Source organism: Pisolithus orientalis, assembly GCF_024613125.1.
Source record: "Pisolithus orientalis strain OTSU chromosome Unknown F5J12scaffold_13, whole genome shotgun sequence".
In the NCBI taxonomy this organism is placed as follows: domain Eukaryota; kingdom Fungi; phylum Basidiomycota; class Agaricomycetes; order Boletales; family Pisolithaceae; genus Pisolithus; species Pisolithus orientalis.
This window is the reverse complement of record NW_026260794.1, coordinates 969,668-979,796: the sequence shown is the minus strand read 5'-3', so window position 1 is coordinate 979,796 and position 10,129 is coordinate 969,668. Positions and strand designations below refer to the sequence as shown.

Genomic DNA, 10,129 nt, shown 5'->3' with positions numbered 1-10,129 from the left:
ATTGAGGAGGGAAACAAACACAAAGGTACTCACTTGTTGGACAATTTAGGGTTGGTACTTGCATACCAAGCCCAATGTATGTTCCAAACTGATTCAGCCCAGGTAGCCTTAGTAGTGAGCCCAGTGGTGGCCACAATCAACACAAGTGTTTTTCCATATTCATTGCAATGGCTTGGGCTCTTGAGTGGTGCACACACTGAGTGCCTGCTTCTGTAAGGCATTGATGGGGAGCCTACCATGCCTTAAAGTCAGGGGCCCATTCTCTGCAGCAAGCCCATCCTTGTTGATTCAGAGCATCTACCAACCTTGGGCAGAATACAAGTAGATTTCCCTTTGCATTTCTAAGTTCACCAGTATCTTCAGTGTCTGCAGTATTCTGTCAGTATCTTCAGAAGAAGGAAAGTCAGGAGGAGGGATGGATGAGTGTTGAGGTCATAATTCCCAGCTCAAATTTCTCTTGCTGTGCTGATATTTAAGGTTGTACCTCACAGTAGTGGACCAGTCACTGTCACTATGTTCATCATCACTGTTGTCTGTTTGGAGTATAAGCTATGTAAATAAAAGTAGTGCCATTAAATACAATACCTGAGGGTTGGTGGTTGACATTGCTTGCATGGTAAACTTCTCTGAAGTCAGCAGGGTCTTCACTATGCATAACAACTGCCACCACTTGCTCATCTCTTCACTCTCTGTGACTGGTCATAAACCTTCTACAATCTAAACCTAAGCAGTCAGGTAAAAACCCTCACTGCAGGTACAAACCCAAAGGAGGGATGGACAGGGGAACATGAACATGTGTGAGTATGTGAAATAGACTTTCTGGTATCCAGAAAGGTCATGTGGCAGCACAGATCAAGGTCCACCAGCAATCATGGGAAGAAAGGCATCTGGGCATTAAGTCCAGCTATAGTACAGCATGTGAGTAAAGAAAGCCAGATGGGAAACATACTGAGCATGAGTTGAATCACAACAGGAGTACAGGTGGGGACAACATGTCAAGCATCAAGGACAGCAACAGTATAGCATACAAAGCAAAGCCTATAAAAGGGAACAAATGTGAGCACAGCATAACAGTCATATGCCTTCATGTTGCTGTAGTTACTGTGGGACTGTCCAAAAGAAGGGTTTTGCTGATTCAGCAAGACAGCAGATCAACTCCCAAGTACAGTAGCTGTTCTCATAATGCATGATCTCACCATGCATATTTCTAATGTTGCATCAGATTTGGCCAGGTCCCAAGTTGGGCAGCCTGGGGGTTCACATTTTGCATAATGCATCAAGATATGCCCCCAATGATGCATTATTAGATTGACACTTGGGGGACATGTTCACTGGTTACCCAAGCAATGCAAGTGAAAAAAAAATCAGAAGATGCTGCTGCTTCTTAGAAGTTTCCCCCAGTGGACTCAATGTGTTCACTCTCAGGATTTTCAGCTGCCATCTTGCTCAGCCAACATTGGGGAGATGGTTTAGCAGTAGTGTAGTGGAATGTGACTAGTCACTGTCACATAGTTACTTGATGTCACACCATGTCACACATATCCATGCCTGCATATTTCTAATGATGCATCCAGGCATGACCTGTCCCAACATTATGCATTATGAGAACATCTACTGTAGGTCCCCCTTTGTTGGCCTTCAGCAGTGCCTCCCTAGTTGGCTCTGCCTTCTGGGTCAGCCAAGCCCCTAAACCATTGGCCTGCATCAGACAGCCTTGGTGCAGCCCCTATCTCATCAGCCTGCATCAGCCACCCTTCAGTAGTGACCCTATATGCCAGCCAACTCTCACAGCCTTCACTATACATCAGTTGTCCCCCCTTACAACCCTTTGACCCCTGAGTAAGACCAAGGAGAACAAGTCTTGACAAGGACCAGGAGCACCAAGGTGGCATTTGGTACATATATGACACATACTCATCTTCTGTTATCACCAACTACAATGTTCACACCATGATTACCTTAAGAGCCTCTAAGTGATCAATAGATGGGTCATCACTCCATACCACCTGCCAAACCTGCTGCTGCTGCCTCTCCACCAAGTCCAACAGCAACAGCTTCACCAATGCGAAGCTCACCACTAGCAGCATGCTCAGCCAGTGCGCGCTGAGTTCGTTCGACTTCTTCCTGTACACGCTCAATTGATTTGAAGTATTTCACAGTTTTGACATGGAGCTCTGTACATTTTGCCGATGTCAGCACGCCAAGAAATTGGTCAAACGGCTGACGGGAGCAGGTAGGCAACCTGTCCCAGTGGGCGTAAGGGGAAAGAAAAGGGGTAGCATACCTGCAGTGGCATCTTCATCAACGACGATCAGTGCCCAGGGGTGTAGTTGGAGCGCAGAAAGTGTCCACTAGTGTAGCAAGTCATCAACAAATGCACAAGTGTATCCTCAATTTTTCCAGAATATTCCACTCACCAAATGGTTCACTCCGCCTTCAATAGCGTGACTGAGCGCTTAGTGACTTGCGGAGGCCAGTGACAACAACTACGACCTCGCGAGCCTCAAGAACGGTGGCGACACCGACAGTGAGAGCCATACGAGGCACGGCGGAGACGTCACCATTGAAAAAGCGAGCATTTGCGAGGATAGTATCATAGGCGAGGGTCTTGATACGCGTACGAGAGGCGAGAGAGGAGCCTACGATGAATCCACAGACATGTAAAAAATCAATAAAACAAAGAGGTCAAGACAGAATGAGAAGTACCTGGTTCATTGAAGGCGATGTGCCCATCTTCCCCAATACCTGCCAGGAAAAGTTCGATACCCCCATATTGTTTTATGCGCGACTCGTACGCATTGCACTCTCCGATCAGGTCAGGTGCGTTGCCGTCGAGGATGTTAACCTGTGATGGAGGAATGTCGACTATTCGACGAGAGTCAAGGTCTGGCATTGATAGAGCAGGTCCCAGACGTACTATGGGAGAAAAATTCTCTGAACATAAAGGTGTGATAGGATTCAGGATGTTCGCTAGGCAAACCAACATATTCATCCATGTTGAATGTAACAACATGCTTAAAGCTGTGATGTACACGTAATCCACTGGAACGAGTGTGAGAAGTGAATAGCTACGCACGACACCTTGCCCTCTTTGTATAGCTTGATAAGCCTCTGGTAAGTGGGTATGGGAGATGAGCCTGTTGGGAGGCCAAAGTACGAACGGTTTCTCTGCTGTCGGAGCAAAGTCGTTTATTCTGAAAAAAGGTTCAACGATGAGCGCCAGCCCCGATAAGAGGGGTTGCTACAAACCGCTTGGCGATGTAGTTGGCGATGTAGTCGCCAACCGCCGCAGGGTCGTCGCGAATAATGAGACCTGTTGTTAGAGTGAGCGTGAATGGAGGAAGCTTCCGAGACTACTGACGCATGTTTATCGTACAGTGGAGAGAGACGGAGCCTTGCCGAGGAGACTATGTAGGAGATCGGAATAGGGGGAGCGGGATCACGTGCACGCCCCACGCGCGCGCAGTGATTGGACGCGGCCTGAAACAGCGGCAAAACTGCGACTGAACTTTTCTAAATTAAATACATACCTTCGCAAGAAGCATCAGCCTGTCTGAATGTGGACTTCAAGCCGTACACGGTGACTTTTATGATAGGCATTATTGGGCAATGGCATAATACATCGAAGCAGATACATCTGATAAACCCAATAAATGTATCAGTATCTCACGCCTTGAGTTGTGCTCGGAGGTTCGCTTCCAAAGGTCCCCTCGGGCGGATGAATTGTACATAAGCACCATCCCTTCGGTCGTACATCAGCGTCCGAGGTATAAGTAGTGAAAAAGGATACTTACTGCAACACCCTCTTCTCTTCCTTGAGTCTCATATACTCCTCACGAGCCACATTTGTAAATCCCCACTTCTTCGAGACAATGATCTTCTGACGACCAGGGAACTTGTAACGTGCACGACGGAGAGCTTCTTGGATGACGTGTGCATTGGAATCTTTGCACCGGATAGACAGGATGATCTGTCCGATATTCACACGTGCGACAGTGCCGTAAGGCTTTCCCCAAGCACCACGCATGCCAGTTTGCAACCTGGAATGAAGGTCATTACCAATCACGTATGGTTCGATTACCAATCCAACATATGGGCGCCCACCCATAGATGGGAGAATGCGAGGCAAATCAAGTGAAGTGACGAACCTATCGGCTCCAGCACATGACAACATCTTGTTGATACGGAGGACATGGAAGGGGTGCACACGGACACGGAGGTGGAACGAGTCCTTGCCAGAGGTCTTTGTGACATACTTGTTGGCGCAGATCCGGGCAGCCTCCAGAGCTTCGGATGAAAGCTGCTCGTACTCATCCGAGACTAGGTGGCAGCAGAAAGGAAACTCGTCTACGGAGGCACGCTTCCGGCCGAGATCGAAAATACGAATCTGCCGGATAGGACGGATACAGGGAAAGGGGAAAAGACATGGCAGTCAGGGATGTCTCAGCTAATTGTGAACAAAAAAAAGACCTGCCTTCGAGTCTGGGACACCGCGGTTGTAGCGGGATTTGGGATATGGCTTGTTCTTGCAATAGCGGTAGCAGCGAGCGGGACGACGACCCATTTTGACAGAGATGAGTGAAGCGTACGAAGTTTCGGAAAGTCGTGTAATCACTCACACCACAGCGTTCTGCCTGGCAAATGCCGCAAAACTGTACAGCAGTTGCTCAGTCAGCCAAGGGCGACCTGCGGCCACGTGGTGGCGGGTCGCGACAGAGGGCACGTGATCTCACTGCACCGACATGTACCATCTCCTCAAGGGCTTACACGAATATCTTACAAGGTAAAGACGCCAGGTGTTCAGTTCACAGGCTGCTGAGTTACACAGAAAGGAGGAATTTTTCAATAATTATCATTGGCCTTGATGGTGCTGGGAAGACGGCATTGTACCACAACCTCTCAAGTGTTTGGTAGGACTGAATTTCATGCTTCGCAGACATTTTTGGAAAAAATCAAGACTCTGTACAATGACACTCCAGGACTTGAACCCTCTCAGATTGGACCTACCGTCGGGCAAAATAGTGTGTTGCAACCTTTCAGTGGAGCTGGCAAATGATATCCATGTCCCACCGTCTATCAGTTGGAAAGGTTTCTCTGCCATCTACAATCCTCAACTTCTTCGACCTCGGTGGTCAACGCAGCAATGCGTTCGATATGGCATCGTTATTACGATGATTGCCATGCTGTCGTCTTCGTGATCGATGCTCAGGACCGTGAGCGACTGGGCGAGGGGTGGGAAGTCTTCGGTCAGCTTATTTCTATATTTTCAGTGCGTTCACGATGGTATACATTTCCGAACTAGATTCAGTTCTATCTGCTCCTCAAATCCTCAATGTCCCGCTTCTCCTACTTGCAAACAAGCAAGATTCACCCCACAGTTTATCGGCCACAGAGATCAGACACGACTACGAAACTTGGGATCGACACAGACGAGAATACGCAAGGAGGCGATTTGGGGAGGACGAAGAAGCAGAGCTGGAACGGAGGCGTCAACGTATCGCTAGCTTAGACGTCATGGGTATATCGGCACTCGATGGGTGAGTTGGGATGTGCTCCGTCATGTACCTTCTACCCAGGGTCTTAATTTCGAGCCATGCAGACAAGGCATACGTGAAGCCGTGGACTGGTTGTTTTTGCGAGTCCAGAACAGTAGAAGGTAAGAGTCCAGTACTTTGTGGTCTGTCACTGCAGCCGGTGTTCACCAGCTCATTATCTATGACAGAAACGTTGATGACAAATCTTCGAAAGGTGGCTGGTGAATTACATGAGCATCTGCGAACGTTTTGGTATCGCTTGAAGGTGTTGTTTCTAACCGACCAACTGTATGTACATCGTAGGCACTGGCAACAGAATCACTGCATGATTATCGTGAGGTTTAGGTAGCTCTTAATGTGCGACCTCCATCAGTGCTTTAGTAGCAGTGAAGCTGCACAGCCACTTCCAATTCTTAGACTGACTCTTCCAAAAAACTTAGTCCACTTCATCCATCAGTCATGTCTTCTGATCCTCGTTTTTTGCATCTGAGACACGATCCACGTTTCCGCCGACCGAAGAAACGTAAATCTCAGATTGTGCAAGACAAACGTTTCCAAGTCAATTCCCGAACGCATGAGGAGGAAGCAAAGGCCACAGAAGGGCCGACCGTGTCGATAGCTGACTATGCTCGCGGAATCATACTTATGGAATCATCCGACGAGGAGGGAGAAGAGCGCGACCATGTGTCTGTCGATGTTCATGAAAGCGAGGTCAACGAGGAAGAGGTCGAACCATTTCATTCAGAAACAGACAGAGGAGAAGCTCAGGAAGAAGTCCAGAAGACGCGCAGGCTAGCTGTTGTTAACATGGACTGGGATCACATCCGTGCAGTACACCTCTTCAAGATTTTTTCGTCGCTGGTCTCTTCCACTGCCCCACCCTCGTCTCAGTCATCGACGGTGAACATTGCTCGCGGAAGTATTCTCAGTGTGCGTGTATATCCCAGCGAATTCGGCAAGAAACGCATAGAAAAAGAAGAGCAAGAAGGGCCTCCCAAAGAAGTATTTAAAAAGCTACACGAAGACGAAGACGAAGTTAGCGAGAGAACGGTCTACGAGCCAGGGTCCGGGGAGGATTATGACGAGGACGCATTGCGTGTGTATCAGCTGGAACGACTGCGGTATGTCACCTTGTTTATTTGAGCTGCTGGTGACTACGTGGTCTCAAACGGCTGCAAGCCAGTTATTATTATGCCATAGTTGAATGCGATTCCGCGGAAACTGCTACCCATATATTTAATGAACTGGACGGCACCGAACTTGAGCGTTCCGCGAATGTTTTCGATCTCAGTTTTGTACCCGATGACATGACCTTCGAAGAGGACCCTAGGTACATCCTCTCTTCATGCTGCTGCGTAGCCATAGTCATCACGGACATCCATAGGGATGAGGCCACCGAGCTTCCCAATGTACCATATCGCGCCATCGAGTTTGCAACCGATGTACATTTCCTCTTTCGGCTTATTATCTATCGTATGACTGACTTTCCTAGGCACTCCGCCACTCTAAGGTCAAACTTACGTGGGACGAGGAAGATCCTGAACGGTCTCGTCTAACTCGGTGCGCTTTGACCAGGAAGGACATTGATGCCGTAGATTTCAAAGCTTACATTGCATCATCCTCGGAGTCAGAGGATAATTGTGAGGATAGTAATAGCAAGATACCAAGGAAGGGCGAAAGGGAGCGATTACGTGCACTGCTACTTGGGGGAAGCCACGACGGCGTACCGGAGGGTTGGGAGGACGCCCAGGAAGCAGAGAAAGTTGGGGAAGCAGGGAGTGACGTAGACATGGAAATCACGTTTGCACCTGGATTAAGCACGGCGAAGGATTGTAAAGACCAAACTACGCTGGAAAGGTACGAACAGAAGGTGCGAGAGAAACGCCGGCGGAGGAAGGAAGTGCGCAAGGCGGCTGCCTCTGAAGATACAGCCAAAGTCGATCCTCACACCGAGGTTGTGAAACCGAGGACGAAGAAAAAGAAGCGTAGTGACGACAATATACATGATGATGGCTCGGAAGCCGAAGCGGACTTCTTAATCGATGTGAAAGACGACCGGTTCAAGGCGCTGCACGAAGATCATCAATTCGCAATTGATCCTAGTAATCCACAGTAAGCAATTTCCATCCTTGCATATCTTGGAGGGCGTTACTAACAGTATGTTTTCAATTCAGATTTAAAAAGACTAAGGGTATGTTAGCTCTTCTAGAAGAACGCTCGAAACGCCGCAGGGATGATTACCTCGAGAAAGGCGATGTATCGGCCAAGAACCTTGACACGAACGATGGACGGAGCCTCCACAACCTAGCAGAACGTGTCAAAAGGAAAACCAATCTTGCACGGGACAGCAGTGTCGGGAAGCGGCGAAAGCTGTAAGCACAATACCTCAGTGGCAACTTGGTTCTCCTGTCATATATCCGTAGGTTTGGTGGCGTACATTTTGTTCATGTCTACGTACTTGAGTCAAGTGAGTCGTAAGCCCCTTAAAAACAGTTTGAGACCCCTCGCTTTTGCTTGGAAAACTCACTGTCGTTTGAATGCACGGGAAGCATCAAGTCTCGTCTCAGGTCTCACAGCGCTCAGCCTGTCTCGTACTACCCCCATTTTTGTTCCTAGGGCCATGCTTTGCAGCGTCATCAGAGTCATTTCTCACAAAGAACGCCATCACTCACGTTTTAAGTGTTGGCGCTCGTCTTTTCACGCAGGTGGACGGTGTAGCTTACCGGAGTCTCCCTATCAATGACAACGGCTCGTCCTCCCTTTGCAACATCGCGGGCACGGCTTGCAATGTTATCGATGGAACCGTAGCGCCGAATAGGGACAACAGAAGGATCCTAGTGCACTGCGTCGCAAGCATATCGAGATCGCCTACGGTCGTCGCAATATACTTGAAGAAGCGGAAGGGGATAACGTTGAAAGATGCACTCGGACACATCATTCATGTCCGGCCAAAAATCCCGCCGAGCCCATCTTTACGAGACAATTGAAAGACATGGAGATGGAGCTGTATGGAAGTGTGTCCTTAGCGGTTGACGAACTGCCCAAGCGAAAGGAAGACCGGTCAACTCACAGCGACGATTACAACATGGCGTGGACTGGGACAACGATGAGATGCGGGTAAGCACTCATATCTGCTAGACACCGCAGTGGTGTCTGTGGTAGCCGTGCGACGATAACATTTACTAAGATTGCCACTACGACAGGCGATTATGGCGACAGTGGTGCAACGATAACGATGGCCTCGGTGGCCATGCTGTGGAACGCCAGCCAGCGATGTGATGGTTCCAGCCGGGTATCAACCTTGCCTGTTGTTGGGACGTACTATTCACCATCATAAATTACTCTCTCAATGAGTTGGTTTTTCTAACTGACTCTGGCGCCCCTGTCTCTGTTGACACTAACTATGCCAGATGATCAGATTATGAAGATTTGTTGTTGCCGGATACACGGCTATTCACCAACATAAACTCGGCCATGAATCCAATCACAAAATGAACTATGAAGTCGTTCACATTAAATGATGACAGTTAGAAAGATGCGGTTGCTGTTAGGCAATATTGGCCATCCAGGTTTGGACCAGGTGGTCGTTTTCTCTGTTCGTGATTGTGGTTGCACTTGGTTGCCCACATCACCTGGTCATCTATCAAGTGGTTGTCGTGGCATTCATTGCAGCCCGCCATCGGTCACTGCAGCAGAACTGGCCGCCTACATTGTCACCATCAGTCACTGCAACGGTAGGGTAGTTGTCATCGCGTGTCCATCCGCACAGGTAGCCGTCTTCATTAGTAGCCACTGTAGCAGAAACAGCATTGTCATCGTACCGCTGGCGCCATAATCGTCTGTCATTGTGGCTGGCTATGTCATCGTTGGGCTGCCGCCACCGTCACCACTGAGGTATCCATGGCGCATATCCAAGCAAAACCTGTGCGTCCGCACCACAAGGCAGTTGATACAGCGCGCAGGGAAGTTGTTGTCACTTGGGAAGTGACCGGCCTGTGTCAAGACGTGCAAATATGAGCATAGTGAAGAATACCAGTTATTATTGCGGTAACACTTCTCTGCCCTCTGGCACCAAATAACGTCCCTACCGGTTTGAACTTCAGCTTGAGAAAGGTGTTCTTTCGCGAGCGAACGCGATCACACGATCCGGGAGGGTGTAATTTTTGAGCATGAGGACGGAGCGGTGAATGGTGTCCTGCAGTCGAATCCGTAGAGGCCAAACCTGAAGGAATTAAGACGCTAGCTGCTCTGGCCACGAGATATATGAGTGAAACTCATCTAAGCACAACCACCACGTCGGTGCACCCTCACTCCATGATACCAATCACTACTAAGCACTCTCGCGCCTACAGTACCCCCTAAATCACGAAACCAGAGTGGGTTCTGTTATTCGAGGGGTACTGCTAAGCGCTTTACTCTCACCGTCACTGATTCATCACCCACTATGTTCATTGACACCAAACGTGCCACCAACGACACGGCAATGACTCCGCATCTCCCACCAACCTTAAAGTTCTCGATAGTAATTATTTTTCCGTCTTCCAGGTATTGTATTTACTTTATATGCATTCATAGTTCCTGGTGCACTGAAGTAG

At 48.8% G+C, this 10,129-nt stretch overlaps 5 protein-coding genes across 5 annotated transcripts; 3 read left to right on the top strand and 2 right to left on the bottom strand.

The window, feature by feature from the left end:
• Positions 1–2,250: 2,250 nt before the first annotated feature.
• Positions 2,251–3,600, bottom strand: F5J12DRAFT_938822 (uncharacterized protein; the record flags this gene model as incomplete). The annotated part of the gene is made up of 6 exons (XM_051749656.1): positions 2,251–2,639; positions 2,707–2,865; positions 2,918–3,014; positions 3,077–3,194; positions 3,250–3,313; positions 3,531–3,600. 6 exons carry the CDS (start codon positions 3,598–3,600, stop codon positions 2,437–2,439), a joined length of 711 nt encoding a protein of 236 aa, XP_051600392.1. The 3' UTR covers positions 2,251–2,436.
• Positions 3,601–3,666: 66 nt separating this feature from the next.
• F5J12DRAFT_892663 (ribosomal protein L10e/L16) lies at positions 3,667–4,027 on the bottom strand (the record flags this gene model as incomplete). Its single annotated transcript, XM_051747593.1, has 2 exons — positions 3,667–3,742; positions 3,795–4,027. The coding sequence occupies 2 exons, from the start codon at positions 4,025–4,027 to the stop codon at positions 3,667–3,669; spliced, it is 309 nt and encodes a 102-aa protein (XP_051600391.1).
• Positions 4,028–4,716: 689 nt separating this feature from the next.
• On the top strand, positions 4,717–5,871 carry F5J12DRAFT_830793 (P-loop containing nucleoside triphosphate hydrolase protein). Its single transcript, XM_051745728.1, has 7 exons — positions 4,717–4,783; positions 4,833–4,881; positions 4,937–5,021; positions 5,142–5,246; positions 5,303–5,537; positions 5,600–5,656; positions 5,723–5,871. The coding sequence occupies exons 1-7, from the start codon at positions 4,743–4,745 to the stop codon at positions 5,757–5,759; spliced, it is 609 nt and encodes a 202-aa protein (XP_051600390.1). The 5' UTR covers positions 4,717–4,742; the 3' UTR covers positions 5,760–5,871.
• A 71-nt stretch (positions 5,872–5,942) lies between these two features.
• On the top strand, positions 5,943–8,279 carry F5J12DRAFT_830782 (uncharacterized protein). Its single transcript, XM_051745727.1, has 5 exons — positions 5,943–6,655; positions 6,718–6,864; positions 6,919–6,976; positions 7,027–7,646; positions 7,709–8,279. The coding sequence occupies exons 1-5, from the start codon at positions 5,994–5,996 to the stop codon at positions 7,908–7,910; spliced, it is 1,689 nt and encodes a 562-aa protein (XP_051600389.1). The 5' UTR covers positions 5,943–5,993; the 3' UTR covers positions 7,911–8,279.
• On the top strand, positions 7,992–8,829 carry F5J12DRAFT_91767 (protein-tyrosine phosphatase-like protein). Its single transcript, XM_051749201.1, has 2 exons — positions 7,992–8,651; positions 8,738–8,829. Exon 1 carries the CDS (start codon positions 8,072–8,074, stop codon positions 8,519–8,521), a length of 450 nt encoding a protein of 149 aa, XP_051600388.1. The 5' UTR covers positions 7,992–8,071; the 3' UTR covers positions 8,522–8,651; positions 8,738–8,829.
• The last annotated feature ends 1,300 nt before the right edge of the window (positions 8,830–10,129 follow it).

Bases quoted from the DNA above. Each gene is read 5' to 3' on its own strand.
- F5J12DRAFT_830793 (XM_051745728.1), top strand. From the start codon at position 4,743: ATGTACCATCTCCTCAAGGGCTTACACGAATATCTTACAAG. The intron at 5,022-5,141 runs GTGTGTTGCAAC...TGGTCAACGCAG, and splicing joins ACCTACCGTCGGGCAAAATA to CAATGCGTTCGATATGGCAT. The intron at 5,247-5,302 runs GTCAGCTTATTT...TTTCCGAACTAG, and splicing joins CGAGGGGTGGGAAGTCTTCG to ATTCAGTTCTATCTGCTCCT.
- F5J12DRAFT_830782 (XM_051745727.1), top strand. From the start codon at position 5,994: ATGTCTTCTGATCCTCGTTTTTTGCATCTGAGACACGATCCACGTTTC. The intron at 6,656-6,717 runs GTATGTCACCTT...GCTGCAAGCCAG, and splicing joins TATCAGCTGGAACGACTGCG to TTATTATTATGCCATAGTTG. The intron at 7,647-7,708 runs GTAAGCAATTTC...TTTTCAATTCAG, and splicing joins ATTGATCCTAGTAATCCACA to ATTTAAAAAGACTAAGGGTA.
- F5J12DRAFT_91767 (XM_051749201.1), top strand. From the start codon at position 8,072: ATGCACGGGAAGCATCAAGTCTCGTCTCAGGTCTCACAGCGCTCAGCC.